Genomic DNA, 26044 nt, shown 5'->3' on the forward strand with positions numbered 1-26044 from the left:
ATCACCTTCTCAATCCATCCCGTGGCTAGTCTGGGAATCAGTGTGTTTTTACATGAGTAGAATGTGTCCTTTTATTTAAAATGCATCTCTGGGTTATTTATGGGGCATAGGAATTCGCTCATTTATTTTTTTCAAAATATAGTCTGGCCCACCACATGGTCTGAGGGACGGTGGAATGGCCCACGGCTCAAAAAGGTTGCTGACCCCTGATCTAAGCTCATGGCCACCCTTGCCTCTGCTGGCCATTGATTCCATTGCGCTTTGAAGGAGCATTTGCCTCTTGAATATCCTTTGCATGTGGCTAAGAAAGAAACAGAACAGGAATCTTGTAACTGCAGCTCTTGTGCAATGTTAATGAAACCTAATGGGATCTTGCTGTCCTCTAAACCTGTTCCAACCCAAGCGTTAAGTGAACATTCATTAAGGAGAGCTTCGGGAGTCCTTGCTTGGCTGAAAGAAATCTAGGTTAAAGCAGTACCATACCGCTTTGAACAAGCATGGCTTCCCCAAAAGGATCCTAGGAACTGCAGTTGGCTCAGGGTGCCAAGAGTTGTTTGAAGACTCCTGTTGCACCCACAGAGCTACAGTTCCAAGAGGGGTTTAACAGTCAATCGCTCTTCCCAGGGAACTGACCAGAACCCTGCTAATGATCCCCACCCCATTCCTGTCTCCCGGCACTGTCTCCCATTCAACCCCAGTGTTGCTGTATGGTTCCTACATTCTGATGTTACCCAAACAGCATGTGATGGAGACACCGGGACTCAGAAGGCAGCTACAGAATCAGTCCCTGCTTATGTAGCTCTTTGAGGTTCATGCAGTGAGTAGTGGGAAAGAAGGTAACCTTAATGGGAAGGCATAAGCCGGGGGTCAGCAAACTTTTTCAGCAGGGGGCCGGTCCACTGTCCCTCAGACCTTGTGGGGGGGCTGGACTATATTGGGGGGGGTGAACAAATTCCTATGCCCCACAAATAACCCAGAGATGCATTTTAAATAAAAGCACACATTCTACTCATGTAAAAGCACGCTGATTCCCAGACCATCCATGGGCCGGATTTAGAAGGTGATTGGGCTGCATCCAGCTCCCAGGCCTTAGTTTGCCTACCCATGGCATAAGCCACAGGGGTCAGCAAGGTGTCGTGTGTGAGAGAGAGCACATGCACCCACGATTTCCAGCATCTGCGTCCACACAGACGCAATTTCCGGTGTCTGTGTCTACGCAGACATGATTTTTGTCATGAGCCAGTGTGGTGTAGTGGTTAAGAGCGGTAGACTCGTAATCTGGTGAACTGGGTTCGATTCCCTGCTCCTCCACATGCATCTGCTGGGTGACCTTGGGCTAGTCACACTTCTCTGAAGTCTCTCAGCCCCACTCACCTCACAGAGTGTTTGTTGTGGGGGAGGAAGGGAAAGGAGAATGTGAGCCGCTTTGAGACTCCTTCGGGTAGTGATAAAGCGGGATATCAAATCCAAACTCTTCTTCTTCTTCTTCATCTGCACATGCACAGACGCAATTCCCGGCGCCACAGAAGCGCTGCGCTTTAGCACAGCACGTGGGGACTTACCGTACAGGCAGCTCAGTTCAGGGGCTGCTTGTGGGCTGGTTAAACGACCCCCGTGGACCGCTTGTGGCCCATGGGCTTTAGGTTGCCTCCCCTGTTATAAGGCAACCCAGTTAGCTGTGACACAATGGTCAACTTCTGCCATGCTGTTTCAAGCTGCTGTCCAAGGTACTGAACTCCTTCAAAAGCCACCCTTGAGCTTTCTCATTCAAACTCAGGTGGGGAACCTTTGCCAACCCTCCTAGGAAACCTTCTGGTGGCCTTATGTCAGTGGTGGGCAGCCAGATGCAACATGTGGGTGGAACTGCAGATATTATTCTTTCCCTTTGTAATGTCAGCTACATTTCAGAAATGCAGAAGTCAGGCAAGCAAGAGGCATTATCACAGTTAAAATACATATTCCAGCCAGGCAAAAAAACACTCAATGAGAGCTTGGAGCAAGGCTGGAGACAGGCATGGCTTGGGAGAAAGTCCTGAGGGCCAGATACAGAGCCCTAAAGGGCCACATTCAACCTGGGAGCCTCAGAGTCCCCACCTGCCATTCCTGAAGAAGAATTCTGTGATGCTTGTGTGCTTGGCTGCCAGATCAGACTCGCCCTATGTTGCGGGAGAGTCGGGGCAAGGAAAGGCTGAGAGACAGGAAGGGGAAGGTCATTCCATAGCAAATAATAATAATAATAATAATAATAATAATAATAATAATAATAATTTATTATTTATACCCCACCCATCTGGCTGAATTTCCCCAGCCACTCTGGGTGGCTTCCAGTCAAGTGTTAAAAACAATACAGCATTAAATATTGAAAACTTCCCTAAACACCTAGTTGCTCTGACTGATAAGCAAACTTTGGCCAAAGGTCAAGGCAGGGATGAAGGCACAGCACCTTTTCCAGCCTTCAGGTGCAGAGAGGCTTTGTTCCTGCTGCGTTTGGTCTCTCTACAGTTCCCTCCTTTGGCTGGAGCTGAGTGGTGGTCTGCAAACTGCCCCCCTTCCTGACATGCCTCAGGCCACTGATTCTGGTCCTGCTGTGGGTTTGAGTCCTGACACCCACCCACGCCAACGGAAGCAGCTTCAGTGCTGGGAGTCACCCGCCTTTCAGTCTCTGAGTGGCACCTTAAACGCCTCATTCCAGTTTCTCGTAAGTTAATTTCTCCGCCCAGCAAAATGCAATCACAAATTTGCCGGCTGTGTTTGCCTTGTCTGTCTTGTTCTCCCAATTGCTGGATTCCCTTGGCTCTCCCCATTACGCTTAAAGCTGATGGATTTCAGTCCGAGGCGAGGGGTTCATTTGCTCAGTGCTAGGAACCTCTGCCAAAAGGAAGGAGAACAGAGACAAATCAAAAAGGAGCTGGACAAAAACCTTTAAGTTAAGAGTCCTCAGGATTGGGCTCAGTTCTTCAGCCCATCATTCCACACGCATGCACACACACACCGCCTGGCCTGCAGCCTTCTGGCGTTTGAGTATTTACATTCCAGTGGAAAAACTTAGTCCTCTTCATCTTCAAAAAGATATTTGCCTTTGAACATCCAGCCTGCAGCTGATTCAAATCCAGAAGCTTGAGGGTGGATCATTACAACCATTTTGATCCCTCTTCTGATCTGCAGAGTGTGTGTGTGTGTGTGTGTGTGTGTGTTTCCTGCAAATTGGTCAGCTCTCAGGTCCCATATACATTTTCTCACCCATCTGTCTAGGGTGTCAAAAAGTGCTCCAATGTCATGGCTGCCTGTTGTGCGCATGTGGGTGATAGTTCAGAAATAGGATTTGTTTTTTTTAACCTGTGTTATCTCAAGGATTTGAGGCACAACAAACTATTAAAATAAGGCTGCCTCAGTGTGAGAGGGAGAAAAGACACAGCAGAATGAAGTACAGTAGTACCTTCAGGTTACAGATGCTTCAGGTTACAGACTCCGCTAACCCAGAAATAATACCTCAGGTTAAGAACTTTGCTTCAGGATGAGAACAGAAATCATGTGGCGGCGGCAGGAGGCCCCATTAGCTAAAGTGGTACCTCAGGTTAAGAACAGTTTCAGGTTAAGAACGGACCTCCAGAATGAATTAAGTTCTTAACCCGAGGTACCACTGTACACGCATATCTACAAAACTGTGCGTCTGATCAGATGATACTGAATCATATTAATGTCCCTGCTTCTCCTTCCACTCCTCCTGAAGACTAACTGCAGCTTTGGAAAGAGGGGATTTGAGACATGGAAATGATGTAATGAGGAGGGTTATGCCCCACTCCCCTCATGTCACAACCACAATCCAAACCAGAGCAAGGTACAGCTGATTTTCATGAAGGACAAAGACTTTGGGAGCTCAGAAGATGGAGCAACCAAATCACTTCTAAGGTAAAGGGACCCCTGACCATTATTAGGTCCAGTCATGACTGACTCTGGGGTTGCGGCGCTCATCTCACTTTATTGGCCAAGGGAGCTGGCGTACATCTTCCGGGTCATGTGGCCAGCATGACTAAGCCGCTTCTGGCGAACCAGAGCAGCGCACGGAAATGCTGTTTACCTTCCCGCCAGAGCGGTACCTATTTATCTACTTGCACTTTGATGTGCTTTCGAACTGCTAGGTTGGCAGGAGCAGGGACCGAGCAACGGGAGCTCACCCCGTTGCGGGGATTCGAACCACCGACCTTCTGATCGGCAAGTTCTGGGCTCTGTGGTTTAACCCACAGCGCCACCCGCGTCCCTCCAAATCACTTCTAGCTTGGCCCTAATCCAGGGCTGGGGAACCTTTGGCCCCCGCAGATGTTCCTGAACTACAACTCCCAGCAGTCCCAGCTAGCATAGCCAGTAGCTAGGGATGATGGGAGCTGTAGTCCAGCAGCTTCTGAAGGTAAGAGAAATCTGACACGTGTTTCTCTGCCATGACCTTGGCTTGTTTTACAAAGTCTTTCATTTCTTTTCTTTTACTTATCGGTCGTAGGGAAGCTGCCTTACAGCAGGTCAAACCTGCAGGCATCTGGTTGGCCACTGTGGGAACAGAATGCTGGACTAGATGGGCCATTGGCCTGATCCTGCAGGCTCTTGTTATGTTCTTTATAGCCCAAAATCTGGTGCCCCAAAATAGATCTTCTCATTTATGGAGTTCCTTGATTTTGTGCTCAGGTAGAGGAACTGCCCACACCACCTTAAATCCATCACTGGTTGTGCCTCATCTGGAGTCCGATTTCCAGCAAACATGCATTAAAGATGAATTTGGAAGTGCTTCATTCTGTCCAGTACTTGTAGACTTTTCTCTTTATCTGCAGTCAACAGAGCATTATAACTTTTTACAACAATTAGCAATGAACGACGTTAATAAAAACTGAAAAATACAGAACTTTATTATTACTGCCACAGCTAATTTTTTAACTGCTTTCTAAACTACCGTCCCAAGGAGATTTACACATAAAATGATTTTTAAAAAACCAGTTAAGAGAGCAAAAGCAGAACGCGCATTTAAAACCAAAGCAAAACTCTAAGAAGTGGACATTCATGGCAAAGGACCGTTTATCCAGCTGTAATACTAAACTATATGCATCCATAAATCAGGCGATCCTTAATCGTCTAATATGGATGGCCATATTCAAAAACATTGTCACTCTTTCTGTGACTGACTTATTGGAGCCCTGAAGCAAAGTGGTCATAAGAGACTCAAAGGAGCAGCCAGGGAGGGACTGAATAATGGGATGTATTAAATCTTCCCCAGCCCCTTGATAAAAACTATGGTTTGAAAGGGACACGCAGGAGAGACTCAAAGTGAGCTTTGTTATAAGGGCAGCGTCTGTTGACCACTGGGGTTTTATTGCCTCTGCCGTCTAGTAAATTAGGAGGGAAAACATTAAAACTTGCCAAAGAAAAGGGCTTTCCTGTGTTTAGAGGCAGTTAACCATCCCAAGTGTACCATTCCATCTTTGCAGGGGAGACGAAGTAACATCAGCGACTGAAGGGGAACAGGATCCCATACAGTTCCATAAAACTCTTGATAATCCATAGCCTCTGTTTAGAGCAGGGGTCAGCAAATTTTTTCAGCAGGGGACCGGTACACTGTCCCTCAGACCTTGCAGGGGGCTGGACTATATTTTGGGGGGGGGCAAATGAACAAATTCCTATGCCCCACAAATAACCCAGAGGTGCATTTTAAATAAAAGGACACATTCTACTCATATAAAAACACACTGATTCCCGAACCATCCGTGGGCCGGATTTAGAAGGCGATTGGGTCAGATCCGGCCCCCGGGCCTTAGTTTGCCTACCTATGATTTAAATCATCGGCAGGGGATTCCCACACAGCGGTGTTAATTAATGTTTGCAGCCTTCTTGTTATGTTTGCAGGCATCTTTGTAACACAGAGTTGGTCTGCCAACAGGCCTGGTGCCTGCAGCCAGCTCCCCCAAAGGCAGGCCGCTGGTTAGTCTAGCTCAGTGTTAACTCCGCTGCCTGGCCATGGCTCTGCAGGGTTTTTCAGGCAGGAGTCTGTCCAAGCTGTACCCAGAAATGCCAGGGATTGAACTTGCAACCTTCTACAAAGCAGATGCTCTACCCCTGAGCTGTCAGCAACTTCTAACCCAAAGGCCCAGCGAAGTCAAAACAAGACTGTCCATGAATACAGCCTTGAAACTCCTTTTCATTCCCAGAAGATGTTGAGAGGTAGAATTCACATAAGGGGCCAGATGTTGTTGGCATCCGTGTGTCTCAGGAAACAATGGAATAGTGCACCTTGTGGGTGAGGTCAAGGCTGCAGCGTGCCTGCTGTGGCTGTAGAGACCGATACAGGAGAGACATGTTTTGTTGCAGCTAGGGCAGATGAAGGCATCCAGTTGTGTTGCTGGCGTTTCTTCTCTCCACGGTCTTCCCAGCAGTCGTTTCTGCTCTGGTCGCTGCTGTTGATACACGACTTGACTGCCTGTCTCCAGGCACTGTGGTCATACGTGAGGGATTCCCACATGGCAGAGTTGATGTTGCCAGCCTTTGTGTCATGTGTGCAGACATCTTTGTAATGCAAAGCAGGCCTGCCAATTGGCCTGGTGCCAGAAGCCAGCTCCCCTTGGGGATCCTGCCATCTTCTATTCAGTGGGCATGACCAAGCCAGCTTAGGTGTTGCTAAGACAGAATGTGGGCTTGGGAGAACACATCTTTGTTTGAGACTCTGTCCTGCCATAAGGTAAAGGTAAAGGGATCCCTGACCATTAGGTCCAGTTGTGACCGACTCTGGGGTTGTGGCGCACATCTCGCTTTATTGGCTGAGGGAGCCGGCGTGCAGCTTCCGGGTCATGTGGCCAGCATGACTAAGCCGCTTCTGGCGAGCCAGAGCAGTGCACAGAAACGCCATTTACCTTCCCACCGGAGCGGTACCAATTTATCTACTTGCACTTTGACGTGCTTTTGAACTGCTAGGTGGGCAGGAGCAGGGACCGAGCAACGGGAGCTCACCCCATTGCGGGGATTCGAACCGCCAGTCTTCTGATCAGCAAGTCCTAGGCTCTGTGGTTTAACCCACAGTCCTGCCATATGATGCCCCAAATCTTTCTGATGCAGCACATATGGAAGGTGTCAGGGGTTCAGGGAGAGAGGCGCAGATGAGGGAGGAGACAGAGAGTGAGGGGGAAGGATTCCAGAGTGACGAGGAAGAGGATGACAATGACCCAAGATTGTCCATGAGTCCGTCCAGTGAATCGGAGGACTCCCAAAAGGGAGCCCCTCTGGTCAAGCCAAGGGGAGCTAGAGGGGGAAGCAGTCAGGAGCAGGGAAACGAAGGGGGAACCCCCAGTGGGAGTTGGAGAGCGAGACCGGCTGCTCCGCTGGAACGGAGTGAGGGGGGAGGAGTGAACAGTGTGTCAGAAGGAGCAGAACAGGAAGCAGAGAGGGGAAGGAGATCAGGGCAAAACGTCCTGCCGGAAGGGGAGGAAAGTAGTATCGAGGGCAGTGTAACTGTCAAAGGGAAGGTCAGGAGCAACGTACGCGCGCCAAGTTCAAAATGGGAGGCGCGCGGAAATGAAGAGAGTCCTGGGGAGGAGCCTGGTCCCAAAGCCCAAAGGAGGGGGGAGGCGGCGGCAGAGGATTCAGCCTCTGGAGAGTCCCGAAGGGAGAGAACACAGGGGGGCAGAAAGACCCTGCGGAAAAGGAAAGAGAGAAAGAGGTGGACCAGTACAAGCCTCTTAAACTGGTGTAGAGGGGGGACCGACTCAGAGGGGACTTCAGCGGTCTAAGGGTAACAGACGTAGAGTCACGGAGCTCGGATGTGAAGCTAATAATGTTCTTCAATAAAAGCTTTTGTACATAAGCTGGAGTGGACTTTGGTCTCTTGTGAGCTGGGACCACGGGTGACTCTGACAGAAGGCATTGAGGCATCGCTCCTGGCGGGTATAAGTGGCCCATGACTCACTTCCATAAAGCAGCAGGCTCAACAAAAAGCCCAGTAGACCTTTATTTTGGTACTGGTTGTTAGCATCACATTCTCCCAACCCTTTTGGAGAGGCAAGCAATTGCCATAGCTGCCTTGCCAATACATTTCTCCAGCTCAATGTCGGTGGAAAGGTTCACATCTTTGTTGTTGTTTAGTCGTTTAGTCATGTCCAACTCTTCGTGACCCCATGGACCAGAGCACGCCAGGCACTCCTGTCTTCCACTGCCTCCTGCAGTTTGGTCAAACTCATGTTGGTCGCTTTGAGAACACTGTCCAACCATCTCATCCTCTGTCGTCCCCTTCTCCTTGTGCCCTCAATCTTTCCCAGCATCAGGGTCTTTTCCAGGGAGTCTTCTCTTCTCATGAGGTGGCCAAAGTATTGGAATCTCAGCTTTACGATCTGTCCTTCCAGTGAGCACTCAGGGCTGATTTTCTTCAGAATGGATAGGTTTGATCTTCTTGCAGTCCATGGGACTCTCAAGAGTCTCCTCCAGCACCATAATTCAAAAGCATCCATTCTTCACTGATCAGCCTTCTTTATGGTCCAGCTCTCACTTCCATACATCACTACTGGGAAAACCATAGCTTTAACTATATGGACCTTTGTTGGCAAGGTGATGTCTCTGCTTTTAAGTTGCTGTCTAGGTTTGTTTTTGTCCATGAAGTTTTCTTGGCAGGGATACTGGAGTGGCTTGCTGGTTCCTGCTCCAGGTGGATCACGTTTAGTCAAAACTCTCCACTATGACCTGTCCGTCTTGGGTGGCCCTGCATGGCATAGCCCATAGCTTCTCTGAGTAATTCAAGCCCCTTCACCACAACAAGGCAGTGATCCATGAAGGACCTTTATTTAAAGAGGACCTTTATTTAAAGAGGACTTCCTCTTTCCATATGAACCTACCGAGACCCTGAGATCATCTTCTGAGGCCCTCCTTCGTGTGTCTCCTCCTCGAGAGGTCCGGAGGGTGGCAACACGAGAACAGGGCCTTCTCTGCCGTGGCTCCCTGTCTGTGGAATGCTCTCCCCAGGGAATTTTGCCTGGCGCCTTCATTATATACCTTTAGACACCAGGCAAAAACGTTCCTTTTTAACCAGGCTTTTGGTTGATCCGATTTACCGTATTTTTTGCTCACCTTTTCCCTCCTAAAAAGTAAGGGGAAATGTGTGTGCATCTTATGGAGTGAATGCAGGCTGCACAGCTATCCCAGAAGCCAGAACAGCAAGAGGGATCACTGCTTTCACTGCACAGCGATCCCTCTTGCTGTTCTAGCTTCTGAGATTCAGAATATTTTTTTCTTGTTTTCCTCCTCTAAAAACTAGGTGCGTCTTGTGGTCTGGTGCGTCTTATAGAGCGAAAATTACAGTACATCCTATGCCCTTTTAAAATGTGTTTTTTTGTGGGGGTGTATTGGGTTGCTTTAAAAAAAAATAGTAGGTATTTTGTGGTTTTATATCTGGATTTTATTCTGTGAACTGCCCTGAGACCCCCCGGGTATACCTTTTTATGGTGAGATCTGTGCTGGAAACATTTGGGAAGTACAAAAGCTGGTGGAAAGTTAACTTCTGATCCAAGCCAGAGCTGTGGAGGTGCAGATCAGGTTGGCTCATATGAACAGCCAATTCCTCACACATCCCTGGATCTAATCCTCTCTAGCATTGTGGCGGAAGGCACCTCTGCTCCCCTGCGCACATCGCCTTGACGATGGTTGCCTCTAACCGCTGTCTGTTCCCCACCTCCTTTCCCAGAGCAGGATGGAGAAAATTAAGTTTTCCATTGAAGTGAGCACGCAGTAGTAATGCGAACTGAAAGAATTCCGAGGCAAGCCAGCCTTGGTTTGATCCTTTTAAACTGGTGTAATAGCTCACTGCCGTTTCTTGGGGAATAAACGTCATCTGCAATGAATCTGTGGCATTCTCTTTGCCTTCGAGCCCAGTAGTGAGAGCGGGAGCCAAGCACAGGTATTCTTAGTGGGAGACACACACCACTGCGATGAAAAAGGGAGCAACCTATTCTGTAACCTCCAACATTTTCTCTGATGGAAATAAGGACATCCAAAGGAAAAGCAGGAAGGGACGCGGGTGGCGCTGTGGGTTAAACCACAGAGCCTAGGACTTGCTGATCAGAAGGTTGGCGGTTCGAATCCCCGCGACGGGGTGAGCTCCCGTTGCTCGGTCCCTGCTCCTGCCAACCTAGCAGTTCGAAAGCACGTCAAAGTGCAAGTAGATAAATAGGTACCACTCCAACGGGAAGGTAAACAGCGTTTCCGTGCACTGCTCTGGTTCACCAGAAGCGACTTAATCATGCTGGCCACATGACCCGGAAGCTGTACGCCGGCTCCCTTGGCCAGTAAAGCGAGATGAGCGCCGCAACCCCAGAGTCAGCCATGACTGGACCTAATGATCAGGGGTACCTTTACCTTTATCTTTACCTTTAAGGAAAAGCAGGATATTCCAGGTTCAAATCAGAAACCGTAAATCCAGGACTGCCCCTGGAAAATAGGGACACTTGGTGGGTCTGTAGACAGACCCAGTATACCTGAAGGAGCGTCTCCACCCCCATCGTTCTGCCTGGACACTGAGGTCCAGCTCCGAGGGCCTTCTGGCGGTTCCCTCCCTGCGAGAAGCAAAGTTACAGGGAACCAGGCAGAGGGCCTTCTTGGTGGTGGTGGCGCCTGCCCTATGGAGCAGTCTCCCGTCAGATGTCAAGGAGATAAACAACTTTATTTTTAGAAGACATCTGAAGGCATCCCTGTTTAGGGACGTTTTTAATGAGTGATGTTTTAATGTATTTTTAATCTTTTGTTGGAAGCTGCCCAGAGTGGCTGGGGAAACCCAGCCAGATGGGCAGGGTATAAATAAATTGTTGTTGTTGTTGTTGTTGTTGTTGTTGTTGTTGTTGTTGTTGTTATCTATCCCATAATACTAGAATGTACGGTCACCCGACAACTGCATTACTGCAATGCACTCTATGTGGGGTTTCCCTTGTGTTTGATCCGGAAGCTGCAGTTAGTGCAGAATGCTGCAGCACAATTGCTGACAGGCCTGGGGGGCTTGTCAGAATATAACGCCTGCACTCAGTGATCTGCACTGGTTGCTGATTCAAGGGGTCACTGTTACTACTATAAGTTCCACTATAAGAGTGTGGTGTAGTGGTTAAGAACAGTGGACTCGTAATCTGGTGAACCGGGTTCGCGTCCCCGCTCCTCCACATGCAGCTGCTGGGTGACCTTGGGCCAGTCACACTTCTCTGAAGTCTCTCAGCCCCACTCACCTCACAGAGTGTTTGTTGTGGGGGAGGAAGGGAAAGGAGAATGTGAGCCGCTTTGAGACTCCTTTGGGTAGTGATAAAGCGGGATATCAAATCCAAACTCTTCTTCCTTAGCAACTTGGGACCAGTTAACCCACATCACTCGAGCGCTTTGATCAGCAGAATTGGCACTATTACAGGCTCCGCGTAATGCCCGTTCCACATTTGTAAGAACTCGATTGTTCAGTGTGGCAATGTCTGCTCTTTGGTAGTCCCTGTCTGTGGATCTCAAGCAGGTGACTTCGCTCTGCTCTTTTCAGCACCTGCTAAAGGCATTCTTTTTCAGAAAAGTCTATTTGGATGCTTTGAAAGTGGAGGTCATTTAAATCTGTTTTCACTTTGGTATGTTTTAAAGTATGGTTGTGTTTTTGTCTCAATTCTATTGTTTTATCTTTTTGTAAATCTCTTTGAGAGTTTGTTTTAATAAATAAACATCAATAAACAAACAAAAACAACATAAATTGGCAGCACATTCAAGACACACAGAACACAAACTTCCTTTGCACGAAGCATAATTAACTTATGCCAATAATTGCCCAAAACTCCTGTAACAACCCCTTGGTTTTGATGGGTTTTGACCAAGGATCTAGCCACATTCATGGAATCTAATTCTGTTCCTGGACACCTGCCATAATAGTTCCTTATTTATCTGTCTCTAGAAATATTTCTATTCTGCTCATTCATAACGAAAATATCAAGCAACCGCCTGTCACGAATTCATCAGGATCAGACCACAAATACACTCGCTCAACGCCAACACAAATATATATATTTGTGAAAATCATATACACAAATGCATTGTATTAGGGGGAATTGCTAGCAAGAATGGGTAGCCCATTCAAAACTGGATTTCTTAAAAAATGTGTTTATTAGGAGAAATCCTAAAATGCAAGCGAATTTGCATTAGGGGTTTTTTTAACAAAGCAACAAAAACCGCAGATTTCTGCAGGGCTTAATTCAAGATCGGAAGAATGAGAAACAGGGAGGACTGAAATTGAGAGAGCCATCCATTCCTAAGCAGAACCACATGTCCAGATTGCGGACTGCCTTCACCCAGAGCCTGCCAGCCTTCTTCTGAGCTTTCATCAAACTGCCATTCCAAATTCTTTGGCAGGGCAAGGGACTTAATCCGTTACATAAGGATGTGCTTGGCAAAGGGGAGGGCTGCCTTTGCCACGCAGGGAAGGGAGAAGGCCGGCCGCTCAGGGTATTGAAGCACATTCCAGATCGCCGGCATTGACCTAGTTTGTCGCCAGTGACAAATTGTGACAATCAATGTAATTGCGAGCATTATTGCATTCTCTGCAAACCGATCCCATCATTAAGACAAATGAGTCCAGGAATGCTGAGTCATGTCACGCTTTCGGAACTGCAGCAAGCCGGTTCATTGGAGAGGATTGGGGAGTTGGGAGGGGGGGGGGAGAGAGAGAGAAATAGAAGAAGCGGCCCCCTCTTTAAATGGCATCATCACTGCCATCATCAGGGCCCCGATCCTGCCCAGTCCAAAAGTCAGCTTATAATGACTTGGAACGCAGCATCTCTAGGAATTGTTTGGAAGCTTGAAGAATCAGGCTCTTACCCTTTCTCTTGTTTAGCGTAATTTTGATAAATCAATGACTTTCATTAGATTTTTTTTAAAAATAATATTTTATACCAACCACCAAAACACAAACAGTGAAACCCCCCAGGCGGCTGATACATTGGGTATACATATTCAATAATATACATATTCAATAATATTCAGTAATAGCATATTCAAATCAACCATATGTACACTTCTATATACCTTAACACTCTTCCCTCCACAAGGTTTATTTAACTTTTAGCATTTTAATTGCCCCAAATTGTTCAAACCTACCCAAATAATTCACTTTCTTCTCAAACCAATCCTCCTCTTTCTCACTGACCGTAAGCCCTTTCATTCTATGTATCTTAACAGTTAGGTATTCTAAAATTATAATATTCAGTTTTTTCCTCCATTTGTTCACCCCTAGCTCTTCTGCATTTTTCCAATTACTCGCTATAACCTGTCTGGCTGCAATTACCATCATTTTTACCCATTTACATTCCCCTTGTTTTTAACTTGGTACTACTCAGGGTAATAAGAACCATTAATTTAGATATTTTCACATTCCTTCCCATAATTCCTGATATTTCTATACCAATCTGTTTCCAAAATTCATTAACTAAAGGACAATCCCACCACATATGACTGTACGTTCTCATCACTCCATATTTCCTCCAGCAATTCTTACTTCCAGATTTTCATTAGATTAGGACTCTTGGGCAATACTGACCACGATGCTTATAAAATCATAGGGTTGGAAGGGGTCCCCAGAGTCATCTAGTCCAACCCCCTGCAATGAAGGAATCTCAACTAAAGCATCCATGACAGATGGCCATCCAAGGTCTGCTTCAAATCCTTAAAATAAGGAGGGTCCACCACCTCCTGGGGGAGACCATTCCACTTTCAAACAGCTCTTACTCTCAGAAAGTTCTTCTTGATGTTGAGTCGGAATCTCACTTAATTGTACCTTGAAGCCCTTGGTTCATGTTGTGCCTTTTGTTTTTTTTTGTTGTTGTTGTTGTTTTTAAAATAATATTTATTAAATTTTTAACAAGAAAAGAGTTACAGAACAGTAAACAAGAAAAGAGTTACAGAACACAAGAAAAATACAAAAACCAGAATTTAACATAAAAATTAAAAATTAAAAATTAAAATCCCTCTTTCTAATATCTTACCACTCATTTACTTATTTTCATGACTTCCTCACACCTCCCTTTTTTGTATTCCATTTAAAAATTTGTTCAGCAAATTCATACCCTCTTAATTTACCCTTAATTGTTTATCCTCACATATTATAACTTCAAATTTTCGTCTAATATCAATCCATTCTTGCATATTCTTATTTTGCCTTATTACTAGAACCACTTCGTTTCATTCCAACGTCATTAACATTCAATAATTTTACAGTGTTTCTGTAGATAGATTTTAAATTTCTTCCAATCTTCTTCCACCAACTCTTCTCCCTGTTCTCGGATTCTGCCAGTCATTTCTGCCAATTCCATGTAGTCCATTACTTGCATCTGCCATTCTTCCAAGGTGGGTAGGTCTTGTGTCTTCCAATGCTTTGCAATGAGTATTCTTGCTGCTGCTGTAGCGTACATAAAGAAAGTTCTATCCTTCTTTGGCACCAATTGGCCGACCATACCCAGGAGAAAGGCCTCTGGTTTCTTCAAGAAAGTATATTTAAATACCTTTTTTCATTTCATTATAGATCATCTCCCAGAAAGCCTTAATCCTTGGGCACGTCCACCAAAGGTGAAAGAATGTACCTTCAGTCTCTTCATGTTGTGCCTTTTGGAACACCAGAAAACAAGTTTGCCCCATTGCCCTCTTGGCTGTAAGTTGTACCTGGGTTTGTTTATTTTTTTACCCTAATTAAACATTAGTCCCGCCTCTGGATCTGAGATGGGGCAGCGGGTCCCCAAGTTGGATGAAAGTGGATCTAGTGGCGTCGCAACGGGGAGCGGGGGGCGGGTGCACCCCGGGTTCCATGTCTGCAGGGGTGACAAGAAGTCACCCTGTGGGGGCTCGCAGTAGCACGAGCAGCCATCGCGCTGCCACAGCCGCATAATAATAATAATAATAATAATAATAATAATAATAATAATAATAATAATAATTTATTTATACCCCGGTACAGAAACCGGGCTCAGGGCGGCTAATAACAAATTTAAAACACTTAAAGCAGAGGATCCTGGCACTGGCGGCAAACCGCTAAGTACAGCACATGTGCGGCGTCGCACACATGCGCTGTACGTAGTGATGCCGCACATGCGCTATATAGCAGTTTGCTGCCTGCACCGCTCCAGCACCGTACAGACGGTGCCGGAATCCTCTGCTCGTGGCTGTAGCAGCGGCGGAGGGATCCCGGCACCGTACGTACGTCGCTGGAGCAGCATCGGCGGCAAACCGCTATACAGCGCATGTGCGGCGTTGCTACGTACGGCGCATGCACCATATGTAGCGACGCCACAAATGCACCCTACGTAGCGATGCCTGCCCCGGGTGTCATGATGCCTTCCTTTGCCCCTGGGTGGATCAACCTGACTGGGGTGGGGGAGATTGGAGCCAGGAGTAGATTGGGGAGGCTGTGTAAAGACATAAAGGAATTGTGGAGAACTGGATTTAAGATGGGGAAAATGCCCATTCCCAAGGGAGGAACACAGGTCTAGCTATCACATACCCTCCAATATTTCTCTGATGCAAATAGGGACATCCTATTCCATAATAATATTAATAATAATAATTTTATTATTTATACCCTGCCCAGCCGACTAGGTTGCCCCAGCCACTCTGGGCAGCTTCCAACACATGTAAAAACATATTATCATTTTTTGTAAAATCTTTTCAATTCCAATTTACATTCTACTTTTGAATTCAAACATTAATCCTGATCATCAACATTTAGGATTCCCTGATTCCTTAGACGTCCCACCACCCTTCACTGGTTTCCGTTATCAAACTTTTCCTGCTGCATCACATAATTTCTCGATTCTTCTTAAGATAGTCCAATTTTACCTTAGTTTTTAGTGCAATACAAGCATTACTCAAATCCTGCCAAAGTTTTTAGTTGTTTACAGTATTCTCTTAAATAAATTGTAAAAAAATTAATAATAAATCCATTCCTTCTTAAAGGTGCTATCGTCCTGGTTTCTGATTTTCCCGGTCATTTTCACCATTTCGGATTACTCCATACCCTCCAATATTTCTCTGGTGAAAATAAGGACATCCTAAGGGAAAGTGGGACGTTCAGGGATCAAATCAGAAACCAGGACGGCTTCTGGAAAATAGGGACACTTGGAGGGTCTGCCATCATGCCCTGGTTATGTAGATCAGCATCCTTCTCCTGTGCCAGCCTGTTTTAAAAAGCCTTGGTTAGGCAGCATCCTCGGTCACACTCTTGGGAACGGTAATTTAGACTTTAAAACGGGCTGCAATCTGAATGTTAAGCGTTTGCTTCCCCTCTTCCATGCTCCATTAAACATACTTTGCGCATCCAAAAGGAAAACAAAACTCTATTCGTGTTAGAGGGTGGGCGATTAGAAGCCTGTTTCGCACTGGCTCCTGCTGCCTAAGGCTGCCCCCCCCCTCCCTGAGAGCCCAATGCAGGTATTGGGCCAGGTTTGCCCCCAGGTGAGGAGACAGCAGCCCTTATTACAAGCTCATATACCTGTAGGTTTAATACTCATAAAGGAGCAAGGGATTATGCGCCTTTTGATGATGCTGTAGCGACTTAATCTTCTGTAGCGGGAAAGGAAGCTTATACTTGTGAAACCTGAGGTGCCCATTGATTGATTGCAGCTGCTGAAATGTTCCATTTTATATTTTATCTTTGTGTCAAAGCTCCCAAAGACCGTTTGAAAATAACAGTAATAATAACGAGGGCAGGCAAGAGAGGAAGACAGTTGCCTTAGGTGCTTTTAGGAAAGGAATCTGCAGCCAAGACTGACGGCAGACAAAGGGAAGGATCTCTCTCTTTCTCTCTTCATGCAGCAGTGTGGTGTAGTGGTTAGAGTGCTGGACTAGGACCTGAGAGACCAAGGTTCAAAGGCCAACTTGGATGTGAAGCTCACGGAGGCCATTTGCTCCCTCACTCTCAGTCAAACCTACCTCACAGGGTTGTTGTGAGGATAAAAATGAGGCAGGGCATCTGTAGGCATTATCAATCAATTAAAAAATTTTGACTGCCACAAGATATTGTGATGGCCAGGCTTACGTGGTTTTACTAGTGGAGTTAGACAAGGCGTAGGCAAACTCAGCCCTCCAGATGTTTTGGAGCTACAACTCCCATCATCCCTAGCTAACAGGACCAGTGGTCTGGGATGATGGGAATTGTAGTCCCAAAACATCTGGAGGGCCAAGTTTGGGGATGCCTGAGTTAAACAGTGAGGGAGGAGGAGGAGATTGAGTGCTGTTGTGCTCAGATCCTGTTTGCTGGTTTCCCACAGGCATAGGATCATAGAGTTGCAGAGTTTTAGAGTTGGAAGAGACACCAAGGGTCATCTAGTCTCAACTGGATCATCCATGACAGGTGGCCATGCAACCTCTGCTTAAAAACTTACAAGCAAGGAGAGTCCGCAACCATCCTGAGGGTGTCTCTTCCACTGTTGAACTGCTCTTGCTGTCAGAAAGTTCTTCCTGATGTTTAGTTGAAATCTCTTTTCTTTAACTTGAATCCATTGGTTTGGGTCCTACCCTCCAGAGCAGGAGAAAACAAGCTTGCTCCATCTTCCATGTGACAGCCCTTGAGATATCTGAAGATGGCTCTCATATCTCCTCTTAGTCTCCTCTTTTCCAGGCTAAACTTACCCAGCTCCTTCAACCGTCCCTCATCAGGTTTGGTTTCCAGACCCTTGATCATTGACAACAAGATGCTGGACTAAATGGGCCATTGGCTTGATCCAGCAGTCTCTTCTTATGTTCTTTTGGTGGGCACAACTCAACCCACAGACTCAAAGTTGATCAATGCTGTCCTACAGCAGTGTTCTTCAACCTTGGGGCAGCGGTGGAGGAAGTTCCTCGGGTGCCTGGGGCGGCGCACCCAGGGGCAGGGTGATCTGCACATAGGGGCAGGACAATGGCTGGACAAGCTGCCCGTAGGGGGCTCCAGAGTCTGCCTGCCTCCTCGCACTCAGCTGCCCTACAGCTGGGGGAAAGGCAGCGGGCAGATGGTTTGGGCAGTGTAGAGCCTGGGTGCACCCAAGCCACCGTGTCTCTCCCTGAAGGCCCCGCGGTGAGTGCTGCCCGCCATTTTGTCACCCCCATCAGTGGTGACATCCAGGGCAGACCGCACCCCCCTTCCTCGGTCCCCAGACATTGCAGTATCACAACTGCCATCACCTCCAGTCAGCTTGGCCAATGATCTGGGATGATGGGAGTTGTAATCCCAATAGCATCTAGTCTTCCGAGATCAAATAACACTGTCCTATAGTAAAGGTAAAGGGACCCCTGACCATTAGGTCCAGTCGTGGCCGACTCTGGGGTTGCGGCGCTCATCTCGCTTTATTGGCCGAGGGAGCTGGCGTACAGCTTCCGGGTCATGCGGCCAGCATGACTAAGCCGCTTCTGGCAAACCAGAGCAGCTCACAGAAACGCTGTTTACCTTCCCGACGGAGTGGTACCTATTTATCTACTTGCACTGTGTGCTTTCGAAGTGCTAGGTTGGCAGGAGCAGGGACCGAGCAACGGGAGCTCACCCCATCGCAGGGATTTGAACCGCCGACCTTCTGATCAGCAAGTCCTAGGCTCTGTGGCCCTAATAAGTCTTCTTTTCCACTCCTTGTCTCTGCTTCCAATCTCAACAGAAAAACAGAGCCGGCACCTTCAGAATAACTTCCTCTCCTCCCCATTCAAGTCTGGCAGGGGGGAATGTTCGCCTGTGAGCCTCGCCAAAATCTATCAAGAAATAAAGCTATTACTTCTGGGTCACCCACCCACCCCCCGCCCTCCCCAATTCATTATTCCAGAGTGGCCCCTTGGCTGGACGCCAAAAATAACTGGAACTGTGAATCAGCTTGCACCATTCTTCATACAAACAAATAAATCACCAATGCGGAGAGTATTGTGGGATGAAAAGGAGTTGTTTGTGGAAATGCAAAACCCTCCTCTCATCCAGGCTTTCCTCGTACACAACCTCCAGCTCGACAACAACTGTATTGCACAATTTGCACTGAGGTTCGTAGAGGTCGGCTCCCCCTTTCCATTTGTTAAACAAAGCAGCTGAATGTAATTATTGAGTATTGTTTTCATGGCAGAAAGGCTATCAATGGCCAATAGCCACGATGGCTATGCTTTGCTTCCACAGTCAAAGGCAGTCATGCTTCAGAGTTCTTCTTCTTCTTCTTCTTCTTCTTCTTCTTCTTCTTCTTCTTCTTCTTCTTTGGCAATCACTCATAGCTGAGTAAGAATGTCTTCCATAAATCCAGTTTTAACAGTGGGCCTGTAAGTGACTATGGAGGCCAATTCTGGATCCATATGTCCTTCCACAGTGGGGACATTGGTTTCCAGGCAGGAGTTGATCATGATGAGGGTTTGCCAAGCGTGCCTTCCTCCTTGCACGTTTCTCCCTTGCGTCCGGAGTTCGAGTGTCTTCAAAGCCCATGACACCTTTGGTAAAGGCTGTTCTCCAACTGGGGCACTCGCAGGCCAGTGTTTCCCAGTTGTCAGTGTTTATACTACTTTTTTTTTTTTTAGATTTGCCTTGAGAGAGTCTTTGAACCTCTTTTGTTGAGCACCAGCAATATGCTTCCCATTTTAAAGTTTGGAATAGAGTATACCTGAAGAAGCGTCTCCACCCCCATCGGCCAACCTGGACACTAAGGTCCAGCACCGAGGGCCTTCTGGCAGTTCCCTCCTTGTGAGAAATGAAGTTACAGGGAACCAGGCAGAGGGCCTTCTTGGTAGTGGTGCCCACCCTGTGGAACGCCCTCCCATCAGATGTCAAAGAAATAAACAACTGTATGACATTTAGAAGACATCTGAAGGCAGCCCTGTTTAGGGAAGTTTTTAAAGACTGATGTTTTAATGTATTTTTAACCTTCTGTTGGAAGCCGCCCAGAGTGGCTGGGGAAACCCAGCCAGTTGGGCGGGGTAGAAATAATAAATTGTTGTTGTTGTTGCTTTGGAAGACGATAATCAGGCATCCACACAACATGACCAGTCCAATGAAGTTAATGCTTTGACAAAGGAGATCTTTGCTTCTTCCAGTGCACTGGCACTAGTTCACCAACTTCACTGGCTCCCGGTGGAGTACAGGGTCAGGTTTAAGGAGCTGGTTTTGACCTTTAAAGCCCTATGCGGCCTAGGACCCATGTACCTACAGGACCGCCTCTCCTGGTATGCCCCATAGAGGACCTTAAGGTCCATAAATGACAACATTTTGGAGGTCCCAAGTCGCAAGGTGGTTAGATTGGTCTCAACTAGGGCCGGGGCCTTTTCAGTACTGGCCCCAACTTGGTGGAACGCTCTGTCACAAGAGACTAGGGCCCTGTGGGACTTGACATCTTTACGCAGGGCCTGTAAGATGGGGCTGTTCCGCTTGGCCTTTGGTTTGGACTCAGTCTGACCCTTATGTTTCCCTCCCCTTATGGTTTTGATCTATGGGCTACTTTTAAAATGAGGCTGCATTTAAAATTGCATTTTAACCTGTATTTTAAATTGGGGTTGTTTTTTTCCTATTATGTTTTTACTATAATTTTGCTGGTGTTAGCCGCCCTGAGCCAGGGGAGGGGGGTATAAATAAAAAATAATAATATTATTATTACCTGTCTTCCCAAGTGAAGTGTACAGTTTTTCGGAGACACCATTGATGGAATCTTTTGAGGAGTTGGAGATGGCATTTACGTGGTCCACGTTTCACAAGCATACCATAAGGACATTCACAGGGAAACTAACATGCTTGTTTACAAAGCTATTGTACTACCAGCCTTCCTGTATGCTTGCTTCAGAGTACCTGATCTTGTGCTCAGATCCTGCTCCCTGGTTTCCCACAGGCATCTGGTTGGCCACTGTGAGAACAGGATGCTGGACCAGGTGGGCCTGATCCAGCAGCCTCTCTTTATGTTCTTAAGTGAGATAGATTGATCCTTTTTCAAACAAGAGCCCTGTGCCAGGGCCTTGCGCCAATGTGTTTTCCATTCAAATTTATTTTTGTTGCAAGTGAGCGGAAGCAAGTTACTAGTCCACAAAGAAGTACCGTATTTTTTGCTCTATAAGACTCACTTTTTCCCTCCTAAAAAGTAAGGGGAAATGTGTGTGCGTCTTATGGAGCGAATGCAGGCTGCGCAGCTATCCCAGAAGCCAGAACAGCAAGAGGGATCGCTGCTTTCGCTGCGCAGCAATCCCTCTTGTTGTTCTGGCTTCTGAGATTCAGAATATATATTTTTTTGTTTTCCTCCTCCAAAAACTAGGTGTGTCTTATAGTCTGGTGCGTCTTATAGAGCAAAAAATACGGTATTTTCCTTGCAGCCATGTAGGAGAGCGAGTGGGAGAGCAAGCCGCAGCTCTTTTCAAGGTTTCCAGAGCTTCCCTTTTTCATTGCTTGCTGATGATGATCATTATTTGTCGCAGGTGACGGCATCTGATTAGATTAGATTTGTTATATTTCCATGCAACTTTTCATTCAAATGAATCCCAAAGTGTCTCATAGACACCCACTTTCCCCTCTGCCCCCCTCCACCACCACTGGCCTATGGCCCTCAGGAGGTTGTCTAGAAGGAAATGTGGCCCTGGATCTGAAAAATGGTTCCTTAGCCCTGCTGTTGCCTATGAGGTCTGTCTTCCCTGCAAAACTCTGGTTTTTATAAAGCATTTCTCGAGTGGCAAGCGGTGTGTTTCTGCAAAAATGTGTTTCCTTGTAAACATTTCGCCGGAAGCTGATCTTGAAACGTCATTGGTTTTATCAGAACGAACCCATCCTGCTGCCTTTTCCCCTTTTTCCATCCCCCGCCATTGAAAATGGCATTTAATTCATCTGAATTCTTTGAAGAAAAAAATGTCCCTTAACCGGCACTCTTGCATTATTTAATGCAATGTTCCCTGTGGGGTTTCCTCTTTAAGTCATTTTTCCTAATTTTCTATCCTGCTGTTGCTAGCACTTAGCAAACAGGCTGGTTTTTATCCGCTGTTCCCCATTTTGTATTAGCAGAAGAATGGGGAAGTGGCTCATTCACAAAATCGTTAAACCTTCTACCAGCCTCCCACTCCATCCCACAATCATCAAATTAAGGGAGGTATGTGAAGGCTGATGAACCAGCTGTGCCACCTTCCTCCGACTCGCTTCCTACCCAACCCACTCGAAAAAAGCAAGGCTCTGTAAACAAAGGAAAAAAGCAAGGCTCTGTAAACAAAGCAAGGCTCTGTAAACAAAGTCACTTAGGTAACATAGAGTCCAGAGAGAAAATAAATCCTAGTAACACTTTACTTTAAAGGTAAAGGGACCCCTGACCATTAGGTCCAGTCGCAGACGACTCATCTCGCTTTATTGGCCGAGGGAGCCAGCGTACAGCTTCCGGGTCATGTGGCCAGCATGACTAAGCCACTTCTGGCGAACCAGAGCAGCACACGGAAACGCTGTTTACCTTCCCGCCGGAGTGGTACCTATTTATCTACTTGCACTTTGATGTGCTTTCGAAGTGCTAGGTTGGCAGGAGCTGGGACCGAGCAACGGGAGCTCACCCCGTTGCGGGGATTCGAACCACCGACCTTCTGATCGGCAAGTCCTAGGCTCTGTGGTTTAACCCACAGCGCCACCCGTGTCCAACACTTTACTGAGGAAACTGAATAAAAGCAGCGTATAATTTGAAAAGAATGGAACAGAGAGGTTTTCTCTTTTTTAAAAAAAAAATGTTCTGGCCTAGTACATAGCAGGGAAACATTCAACCAAACGTACAGAGGGAAAACTCCCTCAGCAGACATCACCTCACTTTGCCTGGTGCCTGTGGAGAAATTATATAATATAATAAAACTGGCACAACGTCTGAAGCACAAAGACTCCTTCAGAATTGAGTGACACAGTTTTATTATGTGCAGGGCTAAAAATGAAAATGGAGGACTCCCCTCACGTTGTACAACTTTTTGATTAACTTAAACCATTTACCGCCTTCTATATGAATAGTAGACTAGGATAAGAACTTACGTTATTTGGTCGTTATTTTGCATCTGTTGCCTAAACAGCAGCTTCTAGGTTAGGGTGGGATGTTTCATTATTTATTGGCATGTTGTTGTGATGTGTTGAAACAATTTAATAAAGAACAGAAAAAGTGCAATGGCAACAAAGCCTGTCGCTCACATCTCAGTTCATGCCCAGTCAGGTCTGGGGGTGGTTATTCATCTCTGCAGGAGCCCCTGTCTCCTGGGAACATCAAATCCTCCTGCATCATCTTTCCTCCATCCCCCGCATGGTTGATTGTGGTTCTTTTGTTGTTGTTCTTCTTCTTAAGGCTGGGAGAGGGGCTGTTTGATATGCAAATGCCACCCACATCCCTCCTCTTTGTTTCCTGCCGCCACTTTCCTGTTGATAACTCAGCCCAAGTTGCCTTCCTTAACTCCTTGCGCCCACCTGGTTCGAGCACGTCAGCATGTTGGTCATCCTCCTGAACTGTGTCACCCTCGGGATGTTTCAGCCTTGTCAAGATGACAAATGCAAGTCTGAGAGGTGCACCATTTTGGAGGTAAGAGAATATCATCTCTCTCTCTCTCTCTCTCTCTCTCTCTCTCTCTCTTTCCCGCAGTGCCCACTGGAACTGGTAGGGCAGAAAGCAGGGAGACTGACAGTAGGTGGCGCTAGAGCCAATGACAGGCAGAGCCAATTGATTCTAACCTTGCCTCTATCCTCCTCCCAGCTGAGTTCTACAAAGGCAGCTCTGAGGTTTCCCACAAAGCATTCTAGAAGTTGCAGCTGGTTACGGGTGCTGAGAGTTGTTAGGAGACCTCGCAGAGCTTTGTTTCCCAGAGTTCCCTGGGAAGAGGGTGCCAGGCCAAAATGTTTTTACTTACCCAAACATGTGGTTTTTAATCGGGGGTGGATGGGTAGTTAGCTATGTCAGTGGTCTTTATTCGCTCATCCATGAAACTTGGTAAATCTTGTCCCTTTTGAATGAGTATATTGGCCTCCATTAATTGCTGCCTTTTTATGTGAATGCCTTTGTTATTTTGGTTTTTTGCTGCATAAGTGGCTTTGCAGCACTTGAGTGCAAAAATGCAACTAATAAATATAATTGTTAATTGTAGTAATAGTGAGCTTATAGGAGCAGGGCAAAGCCGTGTGCCAAAACCTCACAGCCACCTCTTAACACCACCCGATGATAGACTCGTCTCTGTGTCTGCTGGAGGATTTTGGACACTTCCAAGATGTGTTTTGGACAAGTAACAACCTTAAGCCCATGACATTTCCTGCAGACCCCATTTCTCTATGATTTCGTACCACCACATCAGTAGTGACTGAGGTCTGCCCACCGACTGGTATGGAACAAGTTGGTGGTCCTGTTCCCCCTACCGAGACCTAATAAAATTCAGCCTTTGTGTCAAGGCTGTTGGCAGAAACCCGCCACCTCTTTGCTATTAATGCAACGCCACATAACCACCCTCTGGGGAGCGTGTTGGGGCCTTGAGCTCATCTTCCATTGCTTATCCTGCAAGCTAATGACACCCTGGAGCTTGCAGGCTGAATCTTAGCCGCTAACTCCCATTCCTCCCGAATCCTGGCAATTATTCACTTGACAGGGTCCCCAGGGAAGACCTGGTTGGAGCTTTTCAGCACAGAGCAGAAACACCCTGGCGGCAATTGGGGTGAGCAAGTGCCCTCATAGCTATGGGCTTCCTCTGGTAGTTAATGCAATTGCCTTCAGGCCTGGCTCTGCAGAGTTCTGCTTTATGCAAACACATTTCGTAAGACAACCACACATCTCTAGGAAGCCTCTTCTGTTTAACCCAGCCGTTCCATTAAGACTACCCCATTAGAATCCCATTAGACTCCAGTGCTTTTTTGGCTGCAGGCCGGCCATTATTTATCTGCTTCTATTCCGTTTATGGATGCTGTGGGATTTAGGAGGATGGGTTTGTAAAAAAAATACTGTGTTGGTGGTGTTAATGGGATCGCCTTCTAACAAGGCTTGGGTTTTCAGTTCCCACCCCCCACAAAAGAATAAGGTAAAGGTAAAGAGACTCCTGACCATTAGGTCCAGTCATGGCCACATGACCCGGAAAGCTGTCTGTGGACAAACACCAGCTCCCTTGGCCTGAAAGTGAGATGAGTGCCGCAACCCCAGTCGCCTTTAACTGGACTTAACCATCCAGGGGTCTAAAAGGTAAAGGTAAAGTACTCCTGATAGTTAGGTCCAGTCGTGGCCGACTCTGGGGTTGCAGCACTCATCTCGCTTTATTGGCCGAGGGAGCCGGAGTACAGCTTCCGGGTCATGTGGCCAGCATGACTAAGCCGCTTCTGGCGAACCAGAGCAGCGCACGGAAACGCCGTTTACCTTCCCGCCGGAGCGGTACCTATTTATCTACTTGCACTTTGATGTGCTTTCGAACTGCTAGGTTGCCAGGAGCAGGGACCAAGCAACAGGAGCTCACCCCGTCGCGGGGATTCAAACCGCCGACCTTCTGATCGGCAAGCCCTAGGCTCTGTGGTTTAACCCACAGCGCCACCCGCATCCCTACAAAAGAATAAGAGCCTTCATAAATCAGAAAGAAGGTCCATCTAGATTATAGCTGAGGAACCTCCATCCCGCTAGCCAGATTTCACCTGCCAAACCTCCCCATTGGCCCACAAAGCTATTTCCCCAAAGCTGCAGCCACCTGGCCTCATTCCTGATGTCATCTGTGGCATCAGGTGTGTGGCAGGTAGAGCTGTACCTGCAAATGTTATCCGGGGAGCAGAGAGTTCCACCCCCCTTGGGTAGTATCTCCCCTGCCATATGCGGGGACGTCGCAAGGGGGTTTTAGGGGGTGCGGTCCACCCCAGGTGTCATTCCTGGAGGGGGTGACAAAATCCCCTTGGACGGATCAGCGTGGCAGCACTCACACCCCCAGTGGGTAGATTTTCACAATTGGTGTGATCGTCGTTGCTAAAATCTGCCCCCTGATTGCGTAAATACGCCTAGCGATCAGCCTGGCACCCCCAGCGGGCAGTGTTCGCATCCCTGGTGGGCAGTTTCATGACATCGGCGGTTGGATTTTCACAATCAGCAAGCAGTGCTCGCACCCCAGGCTGGCA

At 47.2% G+C, this 26044-nt stretch overlaps 1 protein-coding gene across 3 annotated transcripts in view; it reads left to right on the forward strand.

The window, feature by feature from the left end:
• The window catches only part of CACNA1H (calcium voltage-gated channel subunit alpha1 H), a 375780-nt gene that overhangs the window by 180702 nt on the left and 169034 nt on the right, over nucleotides 1–26044 (forward strand). For all 3 annotated transcript variants that reach the window (XM_081839451.1, XM_081839453.1, XM_081839452.1), the window contains exon 3: nucleotides 23386–23498. In XM_081839451.1, the coding sequence (XP_081695577.1) occupies nucleotides 23386–23498 (113 nt within the window). The remainder of the gene's footprint in view (nucleotides 1–23385; nucleotides 23499–26044) is intronic.

The sequence above is a fragment of the Podarcis erhardii genome (assembly GCF_964252035.2).
Source record: "Podarcis erhardii genome assembly, chromosome: 14".
NCBI lineage: Eukaryota > Metazoa > Chordata > Lepidosauria > Squamata > Lacertidae > Podarcis > Podarcis erhardii.